The sequence below is a fragment of the Podarcis gaigeae genome, assembly GCF_964106915.1.
Source record: "Podarcis gaigeae genome assembly, chromosome: 6".
NCBI lineage: Eukaryota > Metazoa > Chordata > Lepidosauria > Squamata > Lacertidae > Podarcis > Podarcis gaigeae.
In genome coordinates this window covers 95354448-95382052 of record NC_139682.1, presented here as the reverse complement: position 1 = coordinate 95382052, position 27605 = coordinate 95354448, and the positions used below count along the sequence as shown (strand labels likewise).

General features: G+C 42.4%; 1 protein-coding gene across 3 annotated transcripts in view; it reads right to left on the bottom strand.

The window, feature by feature from the left end:
- Window positions 1–8447: 8447 nt before the first annotated feature.
- Window positions 8448–27605, bottom strand: part of COP1 (COP1 E3 ubiquitin ligase) — a 102898-nt gene continuing 83740 nt past the window's right edge. For all 3 annotated transcript variants that reach the window (XM_083743857.1, XM_083743856.1, XM_083743858.1), the window contains exons 19-20: window positions 11492–11536; window positions 8448–9521 (exon numbers count right to left, since the gene is read on the bottom strand). In XM_083743857.1, coding sequence (XP_083599983.1) covers window positions 9504–9521; window positions 11492–11536 — 63 coding nt within the window. In that variant the 3' untranslated portion in view covers window positions 8448–9503. The remainder of the gene's footprint in view (window positions 9522–11491; window positions 11537–27605) is intronic.

The following is a 27605-nucleotide window of genomic DNA, read 5'->3' as shown; positions in this document are numbered from 1 at the left end:
AATAGGGAATATGTCAATAAGAGCTAGGCGGAAAGGCAGAGAAAATCATATAGAGCAGGGGAGACTAGCCTGTGGCTATCTGGTCCCAGCCAGCTCTTGCCTGGTGTCCAAGGATAATTGAGAGTCCAAGCATGCCTGGAGCACCACAAGTTATCTACCACCCCAATATAAAGATGTGAAATGCTTGCTTGCTCACTAAGCAGCTTCAAACAGAGAACATCTGTTGATGTTCAGCATCACTGTTCAAAGAAGATAATTTTGAAGATCAGATTTGATTCAGATGTAACTAGTTCAATAACTGGAGCAGCAGGTAGATTTAACATAACTTTGTACTGCATTTTAAAGCTTGGACCCCCACCCACCATCAAACTTAGAGCATCTAATATGTGTTCTAATTCATATACATTTATGCATGCAAAATAGGTCATTGTAACTTCAAAAGAACTTTTAAAATATTAGGATGGATTAAAAACTCTGGGTATGGGCTCTTGTTTTCTACTCTTCAGAACAGTAATCCCAGAAGGCAAATTTGGAGCACATTTATGAATGATTGGAAGGGGGGAATAAGGAAAAGCCCCCATCCCCAAATTCATTGCAGAATGCCCTCCAACAGCTGTGGCTATTGAGATGCTTTTGCATCCTGTCGCCAAAATATAAAATCGTTTGCATAGTGAGATCAGAGACTAGACTTCAAAAGCTCGGCACTGCAAACTGATTCCTTGTGGGGGCCAGGTGACTCATGCAATTTGCATGCCATGTGTGATGGTAATGCAGACTGGATTCCTGGATAATGAGCTCACACAACACATTGTTCTGATTGTGCCAAGGGCATGTCCCACCGGAGCCTGGTCCTAACCACCAACACAAGGAAAATGTTGCAGTGAGCCTGAATGCCTGGTGCCACCAACTTTGTGGAGCCACCAATTTTGTGGAGCCAGATGAACCAGGATAGCAGAGCATGGTGAGATCAGGCATGTGCGAGGGTCCCAAGACTGGCAAAGGGGCCACCTCCACAGTGTCACCATAGCATTTTCACACTTGACGTCCCTTGAGGGTTGCATGGATTACAAGTGTTGTCCAACAGATATTGGGCTTTAGTTCTTCTACCAGGTGATCTAAAAATAAACTTCCTTGGCAGGCAGTATTAAAACAAGAGCTTCTCAGTTTCCTGCCCCAATGACCAAGGATGAAGCATAAAAACAAGAGCATTCTTTTCTTGTTGCAAAGATTTGTCGTAACAGCCATTAGAAAGCTCCAGGGCACTTGGCTATCAGAAGCTAGAGAAGACCCTGGGGAGTGGAATGCTGAACTGAACATCTCATTCCTCTTTGTGCTGTAGGGAGGGTGTGTGTTTTTCCTCTACCACTAGACGCTAGTCCTGCCAATGTATTACAAAAGAAGTGAAGGCCTTTCCTCTTTCAACAATATGTTCATTCTACTGGATTCGAGTTTTTAACCTGATCCCTTTGAAAAGCAATCTGGGTGTACACATTGTCAGTTGGCCTTAGGGATAAAAGATACACATTTCCTTTCATGCCAAAGGCCTCTTCTCTCTCTCCATCCTGTAAGGAATTGCTATAAACTCAGCTTAGCATCCATGCAAGATTTAGGGCACAGGTAGGAAGCTGCAGGGTGGCTTCATTTTCCGCAGGCCCTTAAACCCCCATCCTTCTATCTCAGCAGAGTTCTTTCTTTCCTGTTTCTTTCCCCTTAATTTCTCCTGGCTTCCTCCCCTGCTCCCCCTCCCCCTATGTACTTTCTGAACGGGCACTATTTTGGGTTAACTCATATTTTCCCTCTGCCAATGTGGATTGGGGGGGGGGCTTTCCCACCCTACCCACACTGTCTTTAAAATCAGAAACTACTTCCACTTGCTTTCCAGAAGTCCAAACCACAAAACAAACACCCCTATAGACTTACCTGAGGCAAACTCATCAAAATCCAGTGGACTTTTGTCTGTGGCTTCTTCCGTTGGCCCCGATGGAATGCAGCTCTCAACAGGAAAAAGACCCCCTCTCTTTTGTGCATCCAAGGTCACCCCTGCTATGTTGGAGACGCTGTCAATCGATAGGGTCATATAAACATATATGGTGGGATTGCTCTAAGGTTTGGGGTTGATGGTTTTGCTGAGATTGCTTGATGCTGAGTTGGATTGTCTTTTCAGTACTGGGTGAAGACCCCCCACCCCTGAAAGAAGGGGCTGTCAGAGCCTCTGTGAGAGATTAATACTCAGGGAGATTCATGTTTTAGTACTGAATTTCATCCTGTTTCAAACATTAACCATGCTACTAGTCCAACCCCCTGCAATGCAGGATTCTTTTGCCCAACGTGGGGTTCAAACCCATGACACTGAGATGGGTACCAACTGAGCTATCCTGGCTCACCAATTGTTTCATTTGTAGACTGTAGAGCAGGCTGCTAAACCTCTTCAACACCAACAGATATATTTGTGCAACTTCCATTTGCACCTGAAAGTACAAATGCGTAGAAAAAGCTCCTGCAAGTTTGAGGCAGCAGTGCTGGAGAATAAGCTAGATGGAAATGCCTAAAGAAACATTTAGCGGTGGAGATGGATGGGGCATAACAATACACAGAAATAAAGGATCCATGTTGTCTCCAACTCAACGCTATTAAGTCAGGCTCCAAACATGATGCGTATTGTGGAAGCAAACAGCATCCCATCAATTTCCTTTTTGCTTGCTGCTGTGTATTGTTAGAGTGATTAAAGGTGGTCAGGAAAAAGAGTGGTAAGATACAAAATGGAAGTGATGGAACCAACTTCCTAGGAATTCTCTGTAGGACTATCAGAACATTCCTCCCCAAATAAATAAAAAATCCTCTCCGTGGAGAAACTAGCATGGCAGAGTAACGCATTCTAGCATTTTATTCTGACCTTATTTCTGCAAGGTGCTGATTTTTATGGAGGAGCACTCAGTGCTGGAAGACCCCAGTCTAAAGTCATACAGATCAATGTAGACAGTTACCAGCCAGTGAAAATTACTCCTAAGCAAAGATTGCCACCTTCTGTTTACAAAAAAAATATTCCTGGCACTTAAGGATGAGTGACTAAACAGGAATTGGGAACTGCTGGCCTGCCAGGGGTCTGAATTTGCCCCCTGAGCCCTTTCTTCCCCAGACATACTAGTCCTAATTCCCGTGAAGGGCTGATCCTTGCCAAGAGTGCAGCTTGCAGTTGGCACCAAGTGCAAACCTGGGGTGCACAAGGAGGAAGGCTGAGGAACATTATTTTGAAGTTTGAATCACCTGATGGCAGGTAGATGACCTGCAGCTACCTATCAAAAGTGACTTGGGGAGACCTGCGGAGAGTATTGTTCTGATCCAGAAATCAGTCATGATATGAACACTCTTCTTGGCTCCACCTTCTTTTTCTTCTTGCCGTTTAATTGAATCGACTGTGGTGGTCAGGGTGGATAAAAAGCAATGATATGCTATAATGTTATTGTTTTAGTTAAATAAAGTGTTTAAATTTTTATTAAGGAAATGATTATTTTTCTCCTCCCAATAAAGTACAGCAGAAAAGTTGTCGAAATATAAACGGTTAACTTATTAAACCTCACAATAATTTCATAATTATCTGTCTACGTATTTCTAATAGTATAACCAAATCAGTAATTTTTGATATAACTGTAAAAACTACTCTGAAAAATTATTATTGATTTTATTATTCCAAAAATGAAACCTTAATCTGGTTGTAAATATTAAGATTATACCAGCAAGAATGAGTCTTTATGTAAAAAAATGATTTAAATCAAATCTTACTGACTAGTGATTTAAATCAATTTGATTTAAATCAAATCCACCTTGGTGGTGGTCCATGTAATTTTGGTGATGTTACAATGCTACCTCTTCATGATGTTACAGAATCACATGGGTCATCATAACTAATCTGACCTTACAGCCATGTGAGCAAATTAGGGGACAAAGAAGAAACATGGTAATGCAAAGCTGGGAACAGAAGGCTGCTGAATTGTATCAAAGCAATGCAGGTAGTTTTGTAGCTTGTACTACAGACATGCTGCTTTTAAAGTGGATTTTTGCAATAAAATAGTTGATGCAGCTGTGTTTTAAATTTAAAGTACAACTCACTCTCAGGCTGGCCAGCACCACTAGTAGAATGAAATTCACCTAAAGCCACCTTTTAAAAATTGTGAACTTTAAACACAGAGCAAGCTGAGGACCAGACCTAAATAGATGAGAGAAAACTAATAGTGCCACTGTATTCTGCTCTGGTCAGACCTCACCTGGAGTACTGTGTCCAGTTCTGGGCACCACAGTTCAAGAAGGACACTGACAAACTGGAACGTGTCCAGAGGACGGCAACCAAAATGGTCAAAAGCCTGGAAACGATGCCTTATGAGGAACGGCTAAGGGAGCTGGGCATGTTTAGCCTGGAGAAGAGGAGGTTAAGGGGTGATATGATAGCCATGTTCAAATATATAAAAGGATGTCACATAGAGGATGGAGAAAGGTTGTTTTCTGCTGCTCCAGAGAAGCGGACACGGAGCAATGGATCCAAACTACAAGAAAGAAGATTCCACCTAAACATTAGGAAGAACTTCCTGACAGTAAGAGCTTTTCGACAGTGGAATTTGCTGCCAAGGAGTGTGGTGGAGTCTCCTTCTTTGGAGGTCTTTAAGCAGAGGCTTGACAACTCCATATGTCAGGAGTGCTCTGATGGTGTTTCCTGCTTGGCAGGGGGTTGGACTCGATGGCCCTTGTGGTCTCTTCCAACTCTAGGATTCTATGATTCTATGATTCTAATGCTACTCAAAGAGACAATCATGAGACAAAAGAGGAACTTAAAAGAACTCTCACTTTAACCTATCAAAAAACTGCATTAATGAATGATTTCAAGTGACACAACAGCGTTGTGAGCGTTGGGGATTGGATATTAGGCTGTATGTCTGAGTCCCTTCCAATTCAATTGCTGGACTAGTCAGGCCAGTGTCTTGGTAATGGCCTAAGTATGGATTGTTAAGGTAACAAAGGAAGCGTCTCTGTGCCAGAGAAGAAATGGATGGACTCCCCTCCCTCAACTGGCTGGTAGTTAGAGGGACCAAAAGCCAGGTTTGAGGTGTGTGCCTGAAGCAGGTGTGAGGGACATCTTGTTTTCTGCTGGAATCCAAGGTAGTGGCTATGGGAGAAGCAAGACCTTCTTGGGGTGTTAGGGCTGTGAGCTCTTCCATCATAGGCTATGTGCAAATAAACCACAGATCATAAAGACACCTGAATCTCCACTGTCCCTCATTCCAAGGAAACCAAACCCTGGGAAAGTGCCTGGGACCCCTGGAATCTTGCATCTCTCAGAGATTGGGGTGGTTTGCAACAATACATTGATTTTACCTAAAGGAAAGGAAATTAAAAGGGAATTTTGCTCAGGGAGTGCTGCACTTCTAATTACAGCCAGACACTGAAATTTGCATGTAGCTTGACAGAGAACAGAAATGTATTAGAAATTAAAACAGCTTCCCATTTAATTTTAATTTGAGGAGCTTCCTCAGAACACACTCTATAGCTTTCCTCTTATTCCAGTATCTGTTTTGTTAGAGTAATTGAGAATTAAATAAAGACACTGCAAAGACAAAGATGTTGCAGAGCTGGAGAAACAATTATGAGCTTATCACACACACACATGGAAATTTACTACTATGAAAGCCATGAAGCACACATTGTTTTTCTCCCAGTGGAAAGCTTGTTGAGGAAAAATAGGAAGGATAGAAGCACTTTGGCAAAAATAAGTTGCAGAAAACTGGAGCAGAGCAATGGCGGTCAAGTCTCCACATTGAGACTGCTTTGTCCATTGAAGAAGGCCTAAGGCTGGCATGTAAAGTCATGAAGGAGAAAAAGAGAGAGGTGAGAAAAGTCACAAAAGGTGGCAAAAAACCTGAAAGATTTGAATTGCTATTTTGCTGAGTGCTAGTACCATACAGCAAGGGACACGGGTGGCACTGTGGGTTAAACCACAAAGCCTAGGACTTGCCGATCAGAAGGTCGGCGGTTCGAATTCCCGCAATGGGGTGAGCTCCCGTTTCTCGGTCCCTGCTCCTGCCAACCTAGCAGTTCGAAAGCACGTCAAAGTGCAAGTAGATAAATAGGTACCACTCCAGCGGGAAGGTAAACAGCGTTTCCGTGTGCTGCTCTGGTTTGCCAGAAGCGGCTTAGACATGCTGGCCACATGACCCAGAAGCTGTATGCCGGCTCCCTCGGCCAATAAAGCGAGATGAGCGCCGCAACCCCCCGAGTCGACCACGACTGGACCTAATGGTCAGGGGTCCCTTTACCTTTACCTAGTACCATACAGCAGATGGCATAATTTATGCTTGGTGAAGTTTTCTTGAATATCCACACGAGTGCTTTAACAAGTAATTGCTATTTACTATTCTGAAACTCAGTCTATAGAGTTGGTGGTTTTCAGATTACAAGATGTCTGATGCACCGATCATCCACATTTTCCAGACTGTTGGAATCAATATGCTAGAATATTCTGAAATCTGGTGCCATTTCAAAGCACTGCCATGGAGAAACAGTGTAAGAATGAGATGTTTCCTTCCAGACTGACACTCATTGCTTGGCTAATTTGAACCTTGAAGGCAACTCTGAAATTAGTATTTCTTCCTTGTGAACGGGCTTTCCTTTGCTGATCATCTAAATGTATTTCTTAATTTCAAGTTCATACATGGATGGTCACACCTCATACCTAAATCTAGAAAAACTGAGAAATGCAGAGGGTGTTAAATGTCATCTGGGTCAAGGTGCTCTTGAGAATCATCTTTCCTCATAAGGTGTGGGGGAGAAAAGGGATAAAAAAGACAAGCAATTTTCATTCATTCCGTTACACATGTTCAAAACAAGAGTATCAGTAACTGATCTAACCTGTGTCCCAGTCTGGAAGCTATGAACACTATCATTGTTGGGTGATGAGGAATAAGTGAGTATTCAAATGAGATCTAAATGCTGCTGTCCCTCTCTCATTTGGCCACTGCCCTCTCCTCCACTACCTGCTACATTATCATTACTGCACCATGCACTGGGGAATAGTGTACTGGACCAGGATGAATCATGTTCAAATCCCCACTCAGCCATGAAGCTGGATAACCTTGGGCCAATCACAGACTCTCAGTCTAACTTGTCTTACAGTGTTGTTTTGAGGGCGAAATGGGAAGAGAACCCTGTACACCACCTCTTGGGCTCCTTGGAGTATATAAATGTAACAAAATAAATAAATGATAGCACTCTTTCAGCTGGAAAGACTATCATAGCGTTCTCTGTCCTTGGTTAATCTTTCACTTCTTCCAACTCTTTGGAGTGGCAGCCAGAGATTTTCCCGCGTTGCTATGTCTAGAGAGATTGAAAAAGCAGTGGGTTGACAACTGGGGGTGGGACCCCCCCCCCCAAGCAACTGATGGCAACAACAGAAGGGAGTAGTGGCACAGGTATGCGATCACATTTTGCGAGGCTGCAATAGTCCAGTCAAGATGGCCATGGCAGTACCATCAACATAGCACCCTAGATTCCGCTCCCAGATATTTTTTTTATCAGAATTATAAAAACTGATGCCTTCATTTTTTAAAAAACGTCACATGGTTGAAGAGAAAAAACTGAATCAGCTATTTGTAGGCAAAAATATTTAGAATGTGATTTACATGGAAATAATGCCTTCATGTATGTGACAAATACCAAAGAAATGCGGGAAGACATGTTGAACTTCTGTAACATCACGTGGAGTTATTTATTCCCAACGGAACTCCTCCTCTAGCCCCAGAAAGCCAGGTCAATATTGTAATGTGAAGGTGGCCTTCTCCTCCTCTGAGTAAGGGTGGGTGGATGGCGTGGAAAATCACATGTAGAAAACTCTCTTCTGCTGTGACTATGAGAAAAAGCCCATTTATTTTCAATGAAAGTTGGGGTTCTCTGGATTCCATTTAAAACCAGGTCTGGCCAGGAAATGAGATTTCAGTACAGCATGCTGTCCACATGTTGCCATGCGCTTTTCACTAGAACTGCAATCCAGTTAAAGAAACTGGAAATAAAATTGGTAATCATGTGTTTTGGTCAATTAATTTTCCATTTCTTAAGCAAGAAACATATTTTTCTTTTTTTCAGGGAATACCACCACACATGGCTTGGTGTGATTTATTCCATCCAATGTGAGAGGAAAAGGTGAATGCCTCTTTTCATGTTTGCCATCTGCAGTGTGTGTGTGTGCTTACATGAAAAAGATTGTTTGGAAAAATCTGCTACCCAATTAACTGAAATCACCCTTTAAATTTTTTGTTTCTGATTAAGCCAACTATTTAATTACTTCAACTATAAAACAATGTAGCCCTATTTTTTAGGGGTGTGAAGTCTTCCGAAATGCCACACACCCCCACCCTCCCCAAACAAACAAGCCTTCATTTTTTTTGGCTGACAAATTAACAGTATGGAACATTTGAAATCACAGTTTATTTCCCCATTCTCTTCACTTGTACAATTAAGTGTATGCATGGTTATTAAAAAATAAGGCTACCATAGCCTGTCCCCAAAATATATTACAACATTCAAAATGCTTGGCTTCTACAAGTGACACAAATGGGGGGTGTGGTGTTTAGTGGCAGGGAGGGGTTGAACAAACTGGACTGTATGTGGACAGGCTTTGTGGCCTTTCACCTCCAGTTAAAGAATTTCAATATAATTCAGATCAGAAGGGACAGAAAGTCATTATTGACAGTTTGGTGGCCTGTCAAGGAGATAATGGTGTCAACTCTGCTCCCAAGCAACACATGCCCACTTCACTGATGGCACCCTGACATAGCTGGCAGTCCAGAGAAGTGGCCATGCAGCAGGTGGGCTTGGAGACTGAGCTGCCTTACAAGTGGTCCCCTCACATCAGGATAGAGGAATTAATGTTTGTTAAACAGACTGCTCTGGTAGGCTTCAGCGTTTGGAAAAGTAAACTTGCCCGAACTCATAAGTCATTTCAAAAAAAAAAAAGCAACTAAACCAAATTTTACTTGATGGCCTCAAATTAGAAAGACACATGTCAGGATAACAGATGTTTCCCCGCTTCGTGGGAATGGGGAGTGGGGGAGAAGAGAAAAAAGGACAGACGTGGTGATCTAGAAGGTGGCAAACCTGTCACCATGTCTATCATCAGAGGGCCATCTGCTTCTATGTGTGGCTCAATGAACTTTGACTATTCATTTTTCAGCATCCACTTTTATTTAAAATAATCCACGTCTCCCTCCCCCATCATAAAAATTAGACAAGCAATAGAACCAGCAGCAGCAAAGTCTGTGGAGTTAATGTTGGTAGTACTGAATTCCCAGGTGCTTCCCAGATTCCCACAGTGTCCTAAGAGTGTCCCATACGTGAAAACAACCCCCCCCCCCAAATGTGATCACTCTGAGAAGGAAGAGCAGGTTAGCTTCGGTTTTGTGCCCCACTGAGAATCCCCGATGAAAGCAGGGTCAAGTATTCAAAGCCTTGAGAGAGAACATCTTTCATACTAGCTCCAGTACCTGGTTAAAAGAAAAGCAGAAAACAATTAATAAGGGAAAAGCAGACACCATTTTATTTCCTTATTCACAAACAACCTTCTAGCTTAGGGCCATATTTGAGGTGGTGCAAGCAAACATATTTGTTGCTTACATGGCTGCATGCATTAAGTGGGAGGCAGGAAGAAAATCAATTTTTATTAACAAGACACAGATAACATGGATGAACAGAGGTAGATCCCCATACCACATGATTATTCACCCAAACTTCTCTTTCCCCTAGCCTAGCTCCCGATACCACAAGTGAGATAGGCTAGAAGAAAAAGAGCCTGAAGCAATGAAGTGAGGTCTGTTGGCTCATTTCCTTGTTTCATGAAAAGATTGCACATGAATCCCCATCCTGTTTTATCGAGGAATAGAAAAGAGACAAAGGTGGTTCCTTGTCTAATGTGGCCCTTGAAAGTGGTCTGGTCCAGGGGTCTCCAAGCTTTCCTTGCCTTGGGCCGGTGTCTCCAGCGACAATTGCGCGGTGGGCCATAGGGAAGGGGAGCACAGGCCCATATGCGTGCACACACACACACTATTTCCGGCGCACTTCCGGGTCGGAGGAGCACCAGAAACAGCTTGTGCGCATGTGCATGGGCCTCCTCTGACCTGGATGTGCACCAGAAATAGTGCTTGCGCACACGCTGCACATGCACCAACGCTATTTCTGGTGCACATCCGGGTCAGAGGAGGCCCGTGCACATGCGCACAAGCTATTTCTGGTGCTCCTCCGACCTGGAAGTGGGTCCCCGCGCCGCACCAGTATGAGCGGGTGGCGGGAGTCACTGCATGCCGCATAAACGAGTCCCTCGGGCCTTATAGGTCCATAGGTTGGTGATCCCTGGTCTAGTCCCTTTCATTCTCATGTCATTTAGTACTGCAATCCATGAAGGTATTGCTTAAGGAACCTTTAGCACAAGGTAGAGTGTTTCTAAGTACAAAATGCACATAGGGTAGAATGTAAAATCTCAGTCTTTCAAAGGTTCCCTTTAAAGAATGTTAGAAATGACAGGGGGTAAGCTCACAACCAATTCTCCCACCAACATCTGTACTGACTTCAGGCTTAATGTAATTACTCCAAACCAGCAAGTTGAAGGTGGATAACCCTCTCCCAGTACAGATTTGCACAGCAAATATGTGACAGCCTTGTGGACTATAAAGGGAGAAACTCAAAGAAGAATCATTTAAATGGTGCTTAATAATAAGAAAAAGGGAGCACTTAAAGCAACCCCATTCAAGGTTGTTTTCAAGCTCTGAGCTTCTTTTCCAAAGCTACTTTAGGGATTTGTAGCTGGCCAGAAGAAAGACAGATTATCAGCAGGGAAATACCCTAGCTTTTAGCTCTATTTCCTTTTAGTGTTATAATTTACCTAGCTAACCAGCTCAATTATTCAAATTATCTAGATGCACTGTAACAGAGATGGAGTCAGCTTCTGAATTTTTTTCCCCCAATTTAAATGAAAGAGGAAAGATAAGAGATCGAACAAGTCCAGAAAGGGCACAAGAGTGCTCACCAAGGCAATGGGATGCCAAGGTTCAAAGTACTGCTGCTGAGTGAGATCATCATTTTCTTAGATGGACTGGGAGTATCTAGAACATTTCCAGAACTCTAAGCTCCAGAGTTCTTAGCTGTGTTGGTGCAGCCTTCTTCATGTGCAACTTGCACAGAGACCATAAAAAAAATGGAAGAGTCTTCTCATGTTTCATTGCCTTCCAGAGAGGCCCTAAATGGCCTTCTGGACACTGTTACACTCCTCACCTTTTCATTATTTGGGCATATTTGATCTCCAAGCTCACTCTATTCCCACACCCCTAGCCTACAGCAGATGCAAATAAATCGCTTCACATTATAAACACTTGGGAGTAAGGAGGAAATCCAGGAATGGACTTTTCCAATTTTCAGTTACTGTACCTTGTTGCTACTAATTGAGTGGCATAGACTAACTTACCTTAATTGTACCCTGACTGTTAGCAGCAATCAGCACATTGGACTCCTGCAAAACAAGAAAGGTCATCAGGGTTATGCTGCAGGCACTGGGAAGGGGACGTGGCTGCTTAAATCACTTTTGATTTTGCAATTCCAACTTTAAGGAAAAGTTGATATCTGACTTATCTTTTAAAAACCCTGCACCTGAAAAAGTTAGGAAACCATTTAGAGAAAAGCAGAATGTATTTCAAAGTAACATACAAATATGAAATCACATCCAGATCTGTTTGCGTGGGAGCTAAACAATAAATACAAAGTTTACTTTGTTTTTTAGCCACTAGTACAAAAGGTTCCATGATCACTGCAGATGGTGACAGCAGTCACAAAATTTTGGGAGAAAAGCAATGACAAACCTAGACAGCATTTTAAAAAGCAGAGACATCACCTTGCCGACAAAGGTCTGTATAGTTAAAGCTATGGTTTTCCCAGTAGTGATGTATGGAAGTGAAAGCTGGACCATAAAGAAGGCTGATCGCCAAAGAATTGATGCTTTTTAATTATGGTGCTGGAGGAGAGTCCCATGGACTGCAAGATAATCAAACCTATCCATTCTTAAGGAAATCAGCCCTGAGTGCTCACTGGAAGGACAGATCCTGAAGCTGAGGCTCCAATACTTTGGCCACCTCATGAGAAGAGAATACTCCCTGGAAAAGACCCTGATGTTGGGAAAGATGGAGGACACAAGGAGAAGGGGACAACAGAGGACGAGATGGTTGGACAGTGTTCTTGAAGCTACCAGCATGAGTTTGACCAAACTGCGGGAGGCAGTGGAAGACAGAAGTGCCTGGCGTGCTCTGGTCCATGGGGTCACGAAGAGTCAGACACGACTAAACGACTAAACAACAACAACAACAATAGGTCTGAGGTGCCTTGTCTAAGCTCACCAATTGCCAAACATAAAGAGATGCTTTCAAAATGATGTTTGTTGGATTGAGTCTGTCACCTGAACCTGGGCTCATCATTCAGTCAAGAACAAATGTTGGTTACATTTCGAAGCTAAGAAGGACACAACCACAATTTCATCTTTCATTCAATTGAGAAACCTTTGGCTTCCACTTTTAGATTTCTCAAAAGTCTAGCTCAACTTCACCTTCCTATTATATTATATTCTAGCCTAGGCATATCATGAATTTAATTTGTAGTTGGGCACAAGATCTCTTGTCATATCAAACACTACAAATTTCCCTCTCCTCCTCTTTCTACTCTTTCTACTTATGCCTGGCATGCTCTTTTTGAACGTATTTGTCACTTTCCCCCTCTTTCTTTAGAAATGGCTCAAAACATGTCTGCTTTTCCTTCTAAAGCTTATCTTTTGTAAAACATCCCTGCCTAATCGCATTAAAGCGATTCTTGTACACCACAAACAACCAGATGAGTGGCTCTGAACTGATGTTAGGAGCTTCAAGAAATAGTGAACTGACTGATGTAAATTCCTTTAATCCAAGCTTCTAACAAAGCTATGTTGGACCAGTTTGAATACGTGCGCGCGTGTGTGTAAGTGAATAATTCAGTCCACAAGGATGACTCTTTTCAGACATTCCTTCTTGGCCTATGAGCTAAAAATAAAAATAAATCACAGCTTTGTAAATTTTCCAAATTGTAATTGAGTGGCATAGACTAACTTACCTTACCAACAGCATTTCTTCCATGTGTTTTATTTTTTACTCCTACAGATTCTCCAACCAGTCAGATGGGTGGGGTACAAATTACTACTACTACTACTAATTTGTTTCCCCTAATTTTTCTTTAAGAACACTCCTCATTCTATCACTTGGCCCTCTTGTCTCAGTTTCTCCCTCTGTGAAATCTATAGCTGCTGTTTATCATCATCTCATTCCTTTCTGTTATTCCTTTAAGCTAGGTGTGGGAACCTTTGGCCTTGCGGATGTTGTTGAACTACACTCCCCATCATCACAGGCCATGCCTGCTGAGAATGGGAGCTATAGTTCTTCTTGGGGGGGGGCGCCAACCAACATACTGTCCTCTCTCAACTTCTTTCTGAAATTCTCAAATGTATTGTTGCTTCTTAAAAACTCTAACTCTCTTTTTGACCCTTTTTAGAGCCCTACTAGGTGTTGTGTAGGGGATTAGTGAATAAAAGCCCCACTTTTAAAATGTTCAAAAGGGGTCACTGATCAATTCTTGCCATGTAATTATCTTAATCTGAATTATCCTCACCCTGAAGATGCCTTCTGCCTTCTGGGTTAAGTTTAAAAGTTGGAGATGCTATTCATGAATTTCCTGAGTCGTGCCTAGTTTGGTTCTCAGGTCTCATGCATGCAGCAATGAATACAAAACCAAAGCAGGGTGCCCTTGACCCAAGAACACTTTTCAGCATGTCTGAAAGCATCACATTTCAAAAGCATGAAATGACTCATATTTGAGATTATATTGCTGTTTTCATTAGCTGTCAAGTTCTTTAGTTTTTCTTACCTGTTGACATCATTTTTAGAATCTCAACGAGACCTGTGGAACCGATCCTGAGTTTTCCAAATGAAGCATTCAATTTCTTACCAAGCCCTGTTTGCCCAGCAGAAACTCTTAGTTGTTCCCACATCTCTTTTTATTCCCCTGAATACTGCATCTAAACGGTAAAGGTAAAGGTACTCCTGCCCGTACGGGCCAGTCTTGCCAGACTCTAGGGTTGTGCGCTCATCTCACTCTATAGGCCGGGAGCCAGTGGGTCACGTGGCCAGCGTGACAAGCTGCATCTGGTGAGCCAGCACCAGCGCAGCACACGGAAACGCCATTTACCTTCCCGAGGTTTTACCCACAGCGCCACCCACGTCCCAATATTGCATCTACCCATGTGTTAAAATGCAACCTTTCATTCTAGCTGCCAAGCCTTATTGATTTTTTTTTAAAAGAAAAACCAGCTACTGTTTTGTGCAAGTTATAAAACAGTACTGAAAGCATTCAAATTGCCTCTATAAATAGGCAGCATTTCAACATTCATACTCATGCCCCTGAGTAAATGGCTGCCATTTCCCCCAGTGGGAATGCAGCCACAGACTGCTCTCAGGAAAAGAGCAAAGCATTAGCAAAACAGGAGCCCTATCTATAATGCCTATCAACACTGGAACCTGCTGACAGGCAAAAAAATTGTTGAAGTTCAGAACACAGAACCAAATGGTAGAAACACCATATATTCAGGTAGAACAACTGTTTTAAGCTTTTTAAAATCTGCTTAAAAGCATTCATCCACTTATTGTACAAATGGACCACTCTCTCCAGAAAAATAATAAAGGGATTTTTATTATGTACAACAAGGACTAAAATCCCTAATGGAGTTGGCAGTAATATCACATAGCCTATCACTAAAGGAGAAACCATTATGTTCCACAGAAGTGATGTTACCATGCTGTGGGGAGTGATTAGAGGGCATTCTTTGTTGCAATGCATGCTGTTTGAGCATTAGTGAATAATTGAAGGTATCAACCTGTAGTACAATAATTCTCTTTTGGATGAGTTGCATAAGGGAAATGAAATAAAGACACTTCTTCCTTAAGGAGATGTAATGGTTGAGATAGTTACCGAGCGAAAATTCTAAGTCTGATGGCCACAGGATTTCAAGACTAGTCTTTTCAATTCAAGGTAATGGAGAGTAAGGGTAATTCTATTTATGAAAATGCACAATTAAAATAATTGTGGGAAATGCCTAGTGTTTCAGTTAGTGAATCAGATGAAGGGATAATCTCCATATATATCCTCTGGAAATACTCTTGCGAGCTCCACCACTGATATATTTCACCTTGGGGTAAATGAGATGGTCACAATTCCCCCGGCTGCTGATCTGTGGCTCCCAAATATTCCTTAACTACCTGACGGAGGCCCCTCTACATGGCTGAAATTCACAACATGGCTTCTGGATTCCCTGATGAAATACACTGTAATAATTTGAAGCATTGTTTTTACTGATTGGATAGTTAATTAGATGTGCACATATAACTGATTTATTGACATGATGAGACTGAAATTTAATAATGTGAAGTATTAATGCCAAGGTTAACTCGATTGAGAACCTGCACCATCATCCTCATTATTGGATGGAACATCAATTGGAACGAAGGCAACCAAGCTAAAGAGGAATTAGAGGAGACAGTAAAGGACATACATTGACACCATCTGCCTATTCTTCCCACACACTTGGTGACACTAACGCAAATGGTACCAGGGCAGACTGGAACTTAGTTAAAATAAAATCAATTCCCAATGGCGGCAGCTAACATGCCATAAAATGCACAGACAAGGAGACAAGTCTTCGACTGGTACCATAACATTGAAAACATTGGTGTCAGATATGCTTCCAGTGGGAGGCCCTCAACAAAGAAGAATATAGATTTGCAATTTAGGGGGGGGGGGACACCTAAGCAACTGGAGTCTGAAAGAAGCTGTGCATTTACTACCTTGTTTAGAAGCCTGTAACATCCATTAGATTTAGTATAATTATCAATAACTGTTTCCTGAAAGAACACTACCTCTTGATTCATCCTTTGTTTTATCCACTTTCGTTCTGTTAAATAAAACTTTCTTATTTGTTCAGCTTCTGCCTGAGTCTCCAAGTATCTATGAGTTCCCTCACACAAAATCCAAAAGATAACCTATGCTCGTTATTATAGAGTGTTATACAGTGGTGCCTCTCCGTTCCGTGAGGCTCTTCGTCTAGCGGTTTTTTCGTCTTGCGAAGCAAGCCCATTGACAGCTTAGCGGATTAGCGCTATTAGCGGTTTAGCAGCTTTTAGCGGATCAGCTGTTAAGCGGCTTATCAGCGGATAAGCGGCTTAGCGGCTTAGGAAAAGGGGGGGGGGAGGGGAAAAAACTCACAGGAACTCGCAAGACATTTCGTCTTGCGAAGCAAGCCCATAGGGAAATTTGTTTTGCAAAGCGCCTCCAAAACGGAAAACCCTTTCGTCTAGCGGGTTTTCCGTCTTGCGAGGCGTTCGTCTTGCGGGGCACCACTGTATGTAGTTGGGATCTGCCGCAATTGGTATACAGCGGTGACATCCGCTGCCATATGCCATGAGATTAAATATCCCCTCCCATTCATGAGGCAAGGATGTTTCTTGATTGGAAGGGGAAATGACACTTTCCCCACTATCCAGCCCATAGATAGGAAACATTCTGGTCCTGGGCTACAAGCAACCCCAAACCTGAGTCCTCTAATGATGTATAGCTCCCTGCTTTGGGAATGCTCTTCCCAAGGGACACTGCTGGCACGCATTCTCTGTTTTAGATGCCAGGCAAAAGCATTTTACCCAAGGCCATCAGTCCTTAATTGGGAGGGTAACTGGCTATGTCTGTGACCTCTTTTGTACACTTCCTTTTTAACTGGATGGATACACACACACACTTTGGATGTGCACTTTAGGTCTTTTGTACTGCTGTTTTTTACACTGGGTTTTAATGTTCCATGCCATTTAGATTTGCATTCTGTAAGTAGCTCAGAGGTACTTTGGCCTAGGTACTGATGACATGCTACATATTTTGTTGCAAGTTACATTTGTTATAATTTAATACAGCAGAAACTTCAAGGAACCATGTAAAGAGGATGCTCAGAGTTAGAAAATCTGGGGATTTAGTTTAAAGTTTTCTGACTATTCCAGACTATTAGCTGAAATACTGTAAGCATTCTGTAGAAAGAAATAGGAAAGTCATGCCACTATGATGATGATGGCATTTTAAAAAGCTAAAACCACCTATACTTAGCCCTTCTGCATGGTTCTATTCTGCTGTCCTCAATGCCAACTCATCACTGCAGACCAGGCTGTAACAATGCCTTTTAGCACCAGGGATTGTGCACAGATTTTAAATATACATAAAGGGGAACAATCTGGATCAGCTGGCTCTGCAAAACTAGGCAGAATCCTTCATTTTACTCAAGGAAGGCTGAAAGTGTAGACAAAAGACATTTTGTTTGCCCATGTTGGAGGTGTGTTCAGCTTCCAATTTTACAAAGAGCCATTATTAAGAGACCCTTTATTACATCCCCCTTTGCAGTCCAAGCTCCTGGCTACATTACATCTTAAATGAAACACATGTTAATGCATATAAATAAAGAAACAAAAGGAAAATTAATTAAAAAGGCAGGTTTAATCTAGGTCAGAATTATTGTTAGCTCATGCAGAAATTTTATTTTTAAAGAACACACAGAGTGCAGGTCATTTAAGGGCTTCTGCAATTAAGTTAATTTAGGGAAAGCTTGTTTAATGCGGGACGCGGGTGGCGCTGTGGGTTAAACCACAGAGCCTAGGATTGCTGATCAGAAGATCAGCGGTTCGAATCCCCGTGACAGGGTGAGCTCCCGTTGCTCGGTCCCTGCTCCTGCCAACCTAGCAGTTCGAAAGCACATCAAAGTACAAGTAGATAAATAGGCGGGAAGGTAAACGGTGTTTCCGTGCGCTGCTCTGGTTCACCAGAAGCAGCTTAATCATGCTGGCCACATGACCCGGAAGCTGTCTGTGGACAAACGCTGGCTCCCTTGGCCTATAAAGTGAGAAGAGCACCGCAACTCCAGAGTCGGTCACGACTGGACCTAATGGTCAGGGGTCCCTTTACCTTTACTGTTTAATGCAGCTTTCTTCTGCTTTGTTGTTCTTGAGCAGGGGTCAGCAACCTTTTTCAGCCATGGGCTGGTCCACTGTCCCTCAGACCTTGTGGGGGGCCAAGGGGACCTTGTGGGGGGGGGGAATGAACGAATTCCTATGCCCCACAAATAACCCAGAGATGCATTTTAAATAAAAGGGCACATTCCACTCATGTAAAAACAAGCTGATATCCAGACCATCTGCTGGCCGGATTTAGAAGGCAACTGGGCCGGATCCGGGCCCCATGCCTTAGGTTGCCTACCCCTGTTCTTGAGTAACTTCTAACTGAACATTAACTTGAAACTGCCCATCACACAGAATCCAAGTTGGATTCAAGAGAAATGTTATTCCTGGTTACAACAAAATGTTGTAGTGTAGGGTCTGCGTCTTCAGGATACTCCATTTCTCCTCTTTTGTGTTTTCCATTCCCTATCCTTAAGGGTCAGTCAGAATTCTGTGGCCACTGAGCATGCTCAGTCTGCACTGGGCTGTTTTGGGACCCTTCCACTTTAGGAATCTTTCTTCTAATCTTTTTTGTACTTTTGTAAACCTTGAGGTTCTCCAAGTCTGCTGACATCTCCTTGTGTGTGGATGGACCAGCACTTGGGAGAATGGGTTTGCTAATATAATTAGAAATACAGATTCCTACTGTTAGCGGGGAAAGCAGAATTCCATGCACAGTTCTGTGACCTCGTCTCAGGGGAGTCATGCAGCTTCCATTATGAATCTACCTCATAATTTTGATTTATTGCTTGAACTACACTCAGCATCAACAGAACTGGTAACAGCTTAGTACTATGACTTAACAATGCCATGGGTAATGGATTAAATAATATAATACCAAAGCCATAATAGTACAGGAGGAGGAGGAAGGGGACTTCAGGGATACCATACAACAGCAGGGAGAAATTTGGGGGTTGTTACAAGCGTTCTGTAAGAACTAAGAACTCTCTGTCACACCGCTAATGGCTTCAAAGCCAGCAGTGAGGATCAAAAACACGACCCGATGTTGCTGGAATTCTAAGAGAAATTTTGGAATCTATGTTAAAAAAACCCTGTGTGTTTTGAACATTGCTCACTTGATATTATAAGATACATGAATCAACCCCATGTATTTTAGAAGAGAGATGGTGCCCAATACACACCCACACCCACATATATATATATGATGAAGATGATGTTTATTTATCTCCCACCTTTCCCCCTGGTTGGGACCTTTCATCAATTAAACCATGATATCTGACACTAGCACTTTCATCTAACAGAATTTTTCCAAAGGCTATAGGCATTGTAATTATTTCTTTTTCTTCTACTTACGTTCCTTATTCCTTTATCTTGCTAACTGTGCCTCGACAGGTTGCATTGCAGTGGCAATATTGTAAAACATAACACTGATTCTTTCCCCAACCCCTCAATATCAACAGGTAAACAGGAAAGCATGCCTACTCATGGGACAGCTCAGTAGGACACATGCCATATGGAGAAGCACATGGAAGCTTTTAGAGATGTCATTTCTCAACACTGCCAAGTAAAATTAGCTTGACAACATGAGACACTGAGTGAGGTTGCCTCATGATTTTCAGTAATGAAAATCGGGAAAATATCTCGTTTCAGTGTTCTGGGATGAGTGCATCTTCACACCAAATTTGCAGGACAAGGCGAATTAAGTGTCCTATGGGAATTAAAGAAACTTACTGGAAAGCATGTCCTCTCACAAATAGCCTTGGACAAGCAAGTCTAGATCTGAATTTTTTTTATTTTGTGGATTTCAGGACTGTGGGAACCACCTCTCTTTAATGGCATAATTAACTGCTTCCAAGTACCCACCCAGATTCTTTAAGCAACCAAGGTGGGCAAGCGTCAAGCATACTGCAGGTTGGTCTCACATCTCCTTACCCACAAGCTCCAACTCAGGGAAAGCTTTTCTACCTTCAGATCATCAGCATCCTGTCCTGTACACACCACCAGGATGGATGGGAATGTGTATCTGACTAATGGACGAGGCCAATTATAATCTAAGGCATACAAAGCAGACCTTTAAAGCACACACGTACTTAATCCATTCAGGAAACTGCTCGTAACAAGAGACTTGCTTTCGCTAATGGCGCCTCCCGCTGCTGCCGCGCTGCTGTAGCACGACTTCCGCTCACATCCCGGGGCAAAGGTCGCAACAAGGGGCATCTACTTCCGGGGTAGTGGAGCGCGTAACCTGCAGCATTCGTAAGAGGGGTGGTACGTAACACGAGGTACCACTGTACCCATCTGCAAAGAATTTTGGGGACTGTAACTGTAGCTTATTGAGGGTACTAGGAACTCTAGGTCTGTGAGGGTTAAATTACAGTTCCCAGAATTCTTTGGTGGGTGGGTGTATGCTTTGAATTTGCTTTAATGGTTATCACAGGGAAGCCATGAAATCTTAAGCCATACCTGACAAGGAAGACATGACCTCGATGCTAAGGTCTCCCAAAACAATGGTGTCATCAATGCCACCTCTGAGACTTCCTTGTAGACCATAACCTGGATAACCTCATAATTTGAGTAATTGCTCTAACCTTTTCTGAAAATCAAATTCTCTTTGCATTTTTCAAGGATTTATTTGACCCCATAAAATTTCTGGTTATACTGCATGCTTCATTGTACCTAGCGCATTCCACTTGTCATAATTCAAGCTCTTCCTCTTTGCTTTTAGTAGTTTGCCCAATATACCATGGAATCCTACACCATTATGACCTTTTCATCCAATATCCATGGCATTTTAGACTCTCTTCTTACAACTGGGCCCATCTGCAGGAGCGTGATTGGTCATCCCAAGTGAGTGAGGCTCATCTGACAGCAACAAGAAACTGAGGCATCAGTATCATCAGTCAGCAGGATTCAGCAGGAGCCTTCTGCTTTAACCTTTAAATGACTGTGAACACTCCCCTGTGCCACCAAGCTTATGAGGGCAATTAAGAAAATATCTTTCTCTGTTTTATTTTATGCTGGTTCTACATATGCATTAATTAATTATTTTGCAAATCACTTTGAGGCTTTTTTGGGGGGAGCAACAAATATGTTTAATAAAAAAAATAGAATATTTCTGTTTTCACAGAATCATAGAATTGTAGAGTTGGAGGGATCATGGGGATCATCTAGTGACTAGTCCAATCCTCTACAGTGCAGGAATCTTTCATGTGGCTTAAACTGACAACACTGAGATTAAGAATCTCATGCTTTACTGACTAAGCTATTACAGTGGTACCTCGAGTTACAAACGCCTCAGGTGACAAATGCTTCAGGTTACCTCCGCTAACCTGGAAGAGTTTTCTCAAGTTGAGAACTTTGCCCCAGGATGAGAACGGAAATTGTGTGCCGGCGGCGTAGCAGCAGCAAGAGGCCCCATTAGCGAAAGCATGCCTCTAGTTAATAACAGTTTTAGGTTAAGAAAGGACCTCCAGAATGAATTAACTTCATAACTAGAGGTACCACTGTATTCCTGTTTGTTCCATCATTCTTGTTTGTTGATTTTAAAATTATATTATATTGTTATAAACAATATTTATGACTATTTCTCTTATTGGTGGGACGAGCAACCAGAGGAGGACTGGCGCAGGAAATGGCTGACGGGACCTTGGCCGGCAGCACCAGACGAGGTACCAATGGAAGAGGGAGAAGAGAACACTTTGAGTCAAGAACCCGAATTCGAACACTCATACACCGAACTGCAAGCAGAGGAAATGGAGGTACACAACCTGTATCCTGCATCCACCTCCGAAGAGCTGCAGCTCCTACAACCTGCACCCGATGGGCGGGAGGGGGGAAGGGGGGGCTTCGAGGGGGGGATGGATGTCAGGGTTTCAGGGACAGAGAGCGAGGGGGAGGGGTCCCAGGGTGACGAGGAAGAGGACGACGATGACCCGAGGTTGTCAGTGAGTCCGTCAAGTGAATCCGAGGATTCCCAAAAGGGAGCCCCCCTGGTCAGGCCAAGGGGCAGTAGAGAGGGAAGCAGTCAGAAGCAGGGGAACGAAGAGGGAATCCCCAGTGGGGGTTGGAGATCGGGACCGGCCTCTCCGTCGGAACGGAGTGAAGGGGGTGGAGTTACCAGTGTGTCAGAAAGAGCAGAACAGGGAGCAGAGAGGGGAAGGAGTTCGGAGCAGAACATCCTGCCGGAAGGGGAGGAGTGTAGTACCGAGAGTAGCGTAACGGTCGAAAGGAAGGTCAGAGGCAACGTACGCGCGCCAAGTTCAAATGTGGAGGCGCGCGGGAATGAGGAGAGCCCTGAGGAGGAGCCTGGTCCCAAAGCACGAAGGAGGGGGGAGCAGGCGTCAGAAGACTCAGCCTCGGGGGAGTCCCGAAGGGAGGGAGCACAGGGGGGCAGGAAGACCCTGTGGAAAAGGAAGGAGAGGAAAAGGTGGAGCAGTACAAGCCTCTTAAGCTGGTGCAGGGGCGGGACTGACTCAGAGGGGACTTCAAACATCTAAGGGTAAAAGATGCTGAGCCACGGAGCTTGGATGTAACGACAACAATGTTCTTCAATAAAACCTTTTGTATATAACTTGGACTGGATTTTGGTCTCTTGTGAGCTGGGACCTCGGGTGGCTCTGACATGTATGTACGTACATACACTCCACACAAAACATACATACACATCCAATGGCATAGAACTGCACCACTGTGAAACTCATAGAACACACAGAAAGATATGTTTAATTTGATATTGTTGTATCAAACTGTATTTCTGGCATGGTTAGTTTTATTCATACCTTTTTAATATCATCTTGAAGTTTATTTTTTTTTCATAAATAAGAAGAGCGTAGAGACTCTATGAATTCATTTCAAGAGAGTTTATACATAAGACATGCCTGATCAATTGTGCCCTGTGACTAATAATTTTCTCTGCTTGACAAAAGCCAATTCAGGAACCCTGTGCTAATTAATACTAGTTAAGCTCTTCCACTTGCCTTGGATAAAAGGCATTTTACATCTTGCATGCTTTCTAAATTTTTCACTCTTTGCACCCCTTTCAGGGTTATTAATTAACAGGAAAATATACTAATAAGATAAATTAAGTGATTTCAGTGGCAGCAGGAGAATGTATTTTATTATCCAGAAGGTGAGTGTGACGCTAGGAGCTGGTTGGCACTACAATTTGGGTCAAAACAGATCTGAGGCACCTGTGACTGACATGGATTATCAATCTGAATTACAGAAAAACAATTTTAACACTAAAGTCTATCAATCGCAATTTGTGTTCAACTAGTGTTTTAATCCAGGTAATTACTATTATAATGATACAATTGCTGATAAGTGGAACACAATGCTCTTGAATCTAGTTTATAAATATATGTCTCAGAAAACATGTGTGTGTGTGTGTGTGTGTAGTTACAGCTGTAGATGCAAGTGCATATGTGTACCTACATTTGCATATTATTTTCTGAATTGGATGCGAGAAGAAAATCACCTCTCCAGAAATCTCACATTTTAAATTGCTATAAAAACTGAATGTACTTGCCCTAGATTATAATATATATTTGTAAACGCCAGACAGATACTGTATACACTATATCCACTGGAAAAATAACATGTAAGAAGTCATATTTAGCCTGGAGAGACCACAGGTCTTCCTAATGTTTAGGTGGAATCAGGTGTGTGGTGGAGTCTCCTTCTTTGGAGGTCTTTAAGCAGAGGCTTGACAACCATATGTCAGAAGTGCTCTGATGGTGTTTCCTGCTTGGCAGGGGGTTGGACTCGATGGCCCTTGTGGTCTCTTCCAACTCTATGATTCTATGATTCTATGATTCTAGGTCACAAGCCTTGTTTTCAGAGCTACTAATGTTAAAAAAGGGGTAATTAACAATTGGAGGACTTAAGAGGCAAACCCTAGCAAGAGGAGACTACAACTAAGATCAATGCCAACATATATCAACCACTATTTGCTCTTAACTTTGGGTACTAAAATAAAGGAGTCAAATATTTAAATTAATTTGTAAATTGTGGAGAGGTGGGTGAAAGTGTGGGAGAAATATGCTACAATCCAATCACAATCTCATGTTCGTACTTAAGGAACAGGAGCTATTATATCTATGATGACCAAATTAACCATCCGGCATGCTTAAAAACATATTTTGTGACACAGGCAATAAATCTGAAAAAGCTGGTTCTACCAAACAAAAAGAAATAGCATGGTTTCACATATCACAAGTGCTGGCAGTTATGCCATTCTGAAAGAACTGTTGTCGGGCTTTGTCTTCCCCAACCCTGCAAAACAACAAAAAACCCAACTATTGCCTATCTATTTCACCACATACAGTCTTGGTTCACTCTACTTTTCAGCCTCCAAATATTTCAAGCCCATTCTCAAATTTAAGTAACAACTTAAATCTCATTTGCCTCTGCCTGATTAGAAAATATCGAAGGTATAATAGTAAGAAAACAAATCATAACAGGAGTGAAAATCAGGACCCAGGAAATCAGGAAAGCTGTTTTCTAGTAATTTTCAAAAAGTGAATGGATGGAACATTAAGCAGTGTCGTACTGCACAGGATAATAAAGGCACCATTATTTTCTCTGAGATAATTTTAAAAAAACCCAAAACCAAATCAGAAGCTTTGTGGCTGTTGTTCTGCCAATCTCACAAAGTTAAAAGACAATTAAGATGTGGTTGGTTTTGTAATTAAGACTATGCAGAAGTGTGCTGAAGAGTTGTTCTGCAAACTTGACTTCTGAACTCAAGAGAAACATATGGCTGCTAATTGCAATAATACCACACAGACTGAGGAATGGTGGCATGGGACCTTTTCCTAGATCTCCTTTCTGTTAGTGAGAAACAATTTCCTGGACAAGAATCTCTAGAGAGCCCTACCTGTGGTAAGAAGGTAGCAAATGGGAATTGTGATGAGCCTGCTAAAAAAAGATTCAAATGAATTCTAAAACCTGCACTCTGCATAATCACATTATCTAAAGGGCCTTGCAGAAGGACTGAAGTGTCAAAACACTGAAATTTGAGTCGGCAACTGTGCCACTAATAATAACACCATGACAGGCTCATGTTGATCTCAAGAGTGGGACTCCTGAGGTGGCAATAATAAGTAAAGAGTTGCTACAGTCAGCTGGGCACCTTTTCCAATTATTCACATAAGAAACGGCATCCACTGTGGAGATTTAGAAGGTGATAGGAACTGTACTCTTAATAAGTATTATATGCAAATACACACTGGCACAATTTGCAATTCTTTTGAGAAACTGTGACATTAAAATTACTTGGCACAAAACATCACTCTTTTTCAGTAGCATGCACTTGCTTGTAAATGTTACATTAACGATTGAGCTTCTTGTCTAACTCATAACAGGCTAAGGAAGTCTCTTCTGCTGTTTAGGGACAAAACTGAGTGGGAAAGGCAGTCCAAGTGCATATTGGCACTACTGCGAAACAGAAAACCTTTCACTGAAAGCAGACTGCACAGAAGAAATAAAATGCAGTGACCAGGTACCACATGTTCCCCACTAAAATCAAAGGAGCTTAAGAGCAGTTAACTTTAGCTGGATAATATAATATAAATGTAGCAAACACAATACTAATGGCCACAAACATTGATGATTGTCTCAAACATTTTACACAAATTGTACAGAAATTATAAGCATTTTTCTAATTAATACAATTTTAAAGGTGAGATGACATTTCACATATTTAATAAAATAAGGAGTTAACTATCTACTGTATGGTCTAGTGCTACATGCCTTGAAGACATTCAAGTCACCCCCAATTGAAAGGATGAAGAGGTCAGAATAGTTAAAAGCCTCTTGCCTTCTCTCGCATTTTGAGGCCAGTTTCATCAGTGAGAGGGATGATTCTACCATTTCCCTGTGGCTGAATTCTTTCTAAAGTGATTATCCTGGGTAAGATGCAGATTCAGAGTGTGACTTAGAAGTCGACACTTGGGAGGTGACTAAACCTATTTCCCCAAAATCTACAGTAAGTGATCTTGGAACTATCCAAACAATGCATTTTAGAATATCCTTTGCCAGCACAGTATGTCAATTAGGGATAGGTGAATCAGTGTCCACCTTTGTTGGTTCCATGCACCTTTTCACATTAATCTGAAATCCCCCTCCCCCAAACTCACAAAATTTACATATATTTATATACACACCTAAACATAGCTTCATCTCAAAATATGCATTTCCAGTGTTTTGACTGAGACGAGAACTGCACTGAACATTTGGGAAGTGTGAAAGTTGATGGATAACTAAGTTCACATCTGCACATTGGTCTGTGAAATGCGATCAGGTCAGTTCATATCAATCATCCCCAATGCCAACTTTCCAACAACAATGAAAGCAACATAGGAAATTGAATTCTGAATCTATTTCGAGCGACAGGTGCTAGGTTTGGCAACTCCAGGATACGCTAACGGCACACAACCACACAAATGGGGAATGGCACTTCAGCTGCAGTTTCCTCATTTACTTGGATATTCTCACAATGCTGCACAAAGACTACACAATTAATAGTTCTTGATGAAGGCAAACTGATAAGTCTGGCCCCATCAGCAGAAAGCTAGATTTACGAGCTCTTCACAATCCTCTTATACTGCTACCATTTCCTGGCTTCTCTCTGAAAAAGACTCTAGGTTTTTTGCATAGCTGATTTGCATTCCATTTTCTCCCAACATCCAGAAGCCTCTGGCTTTTCTACATAGCGTTTCTACTTAGCAAGTCCTTCCCAAGCCAACCTACTTATATACCGAAATGAACACACACAAGCAGGCATGAAAAGAAATGGCTTCATTATAACAATACTGGTAGATCGAGACCATGCCTAATCTACATAATCGAACTGTGTATGTGTCCACAAGCAATAGCTTTTTTGCTTTCCTCTAAGTAATTGCGATGACTAGCTTCCAACACTATATCTGAGAAAGTGTCTAATACTGGGGTGGGAGAGCTGAGAAAAATGCCAATATATTTCACATCTGGCAACCTATGTACCACTTTGGTTTTAGATAGTACATGGGTAAAGGTAAAGGTACCCCTGAACATTAAGTCCAGTCGCGGATGACTCTGGGGTTGCACACTCATCTGGCTCTATAGGCCGAGGGAGCCAGTGTTTGTCCACAGACAGCTTCTGGGTCATGTGGCCAGCATGACTAAGCTGCTTGTGGTGAACCAGAGCAGTGCATGGAAACGCCATTTACCTTCCCACCAGAGCGGTACCTATTTATCTACTTGCACTTTGACGTGCTTTCGAACTGCTAGGTGGGCAGGAGCTGGGACCGAACAATGGAAGCTCACCCAGTTGTAGGGATTCGAACCACTGACCTTTGGATTGGCAAGCCCTAGGCTCTGTGGTTTAGGCCACAGCGCCACCCGTGTCCCTTAGTCGAAAAAACCAGGGACAAAATTTTCATGGCTCTCTAGCAGCTATGGCGGCTCTTTTACCAGAAGTAATGTATTTATTGTTAAATCTGGAAGTGTATACTTCATTCTGAAGAAGCTAACCCACTAACAGTGAGC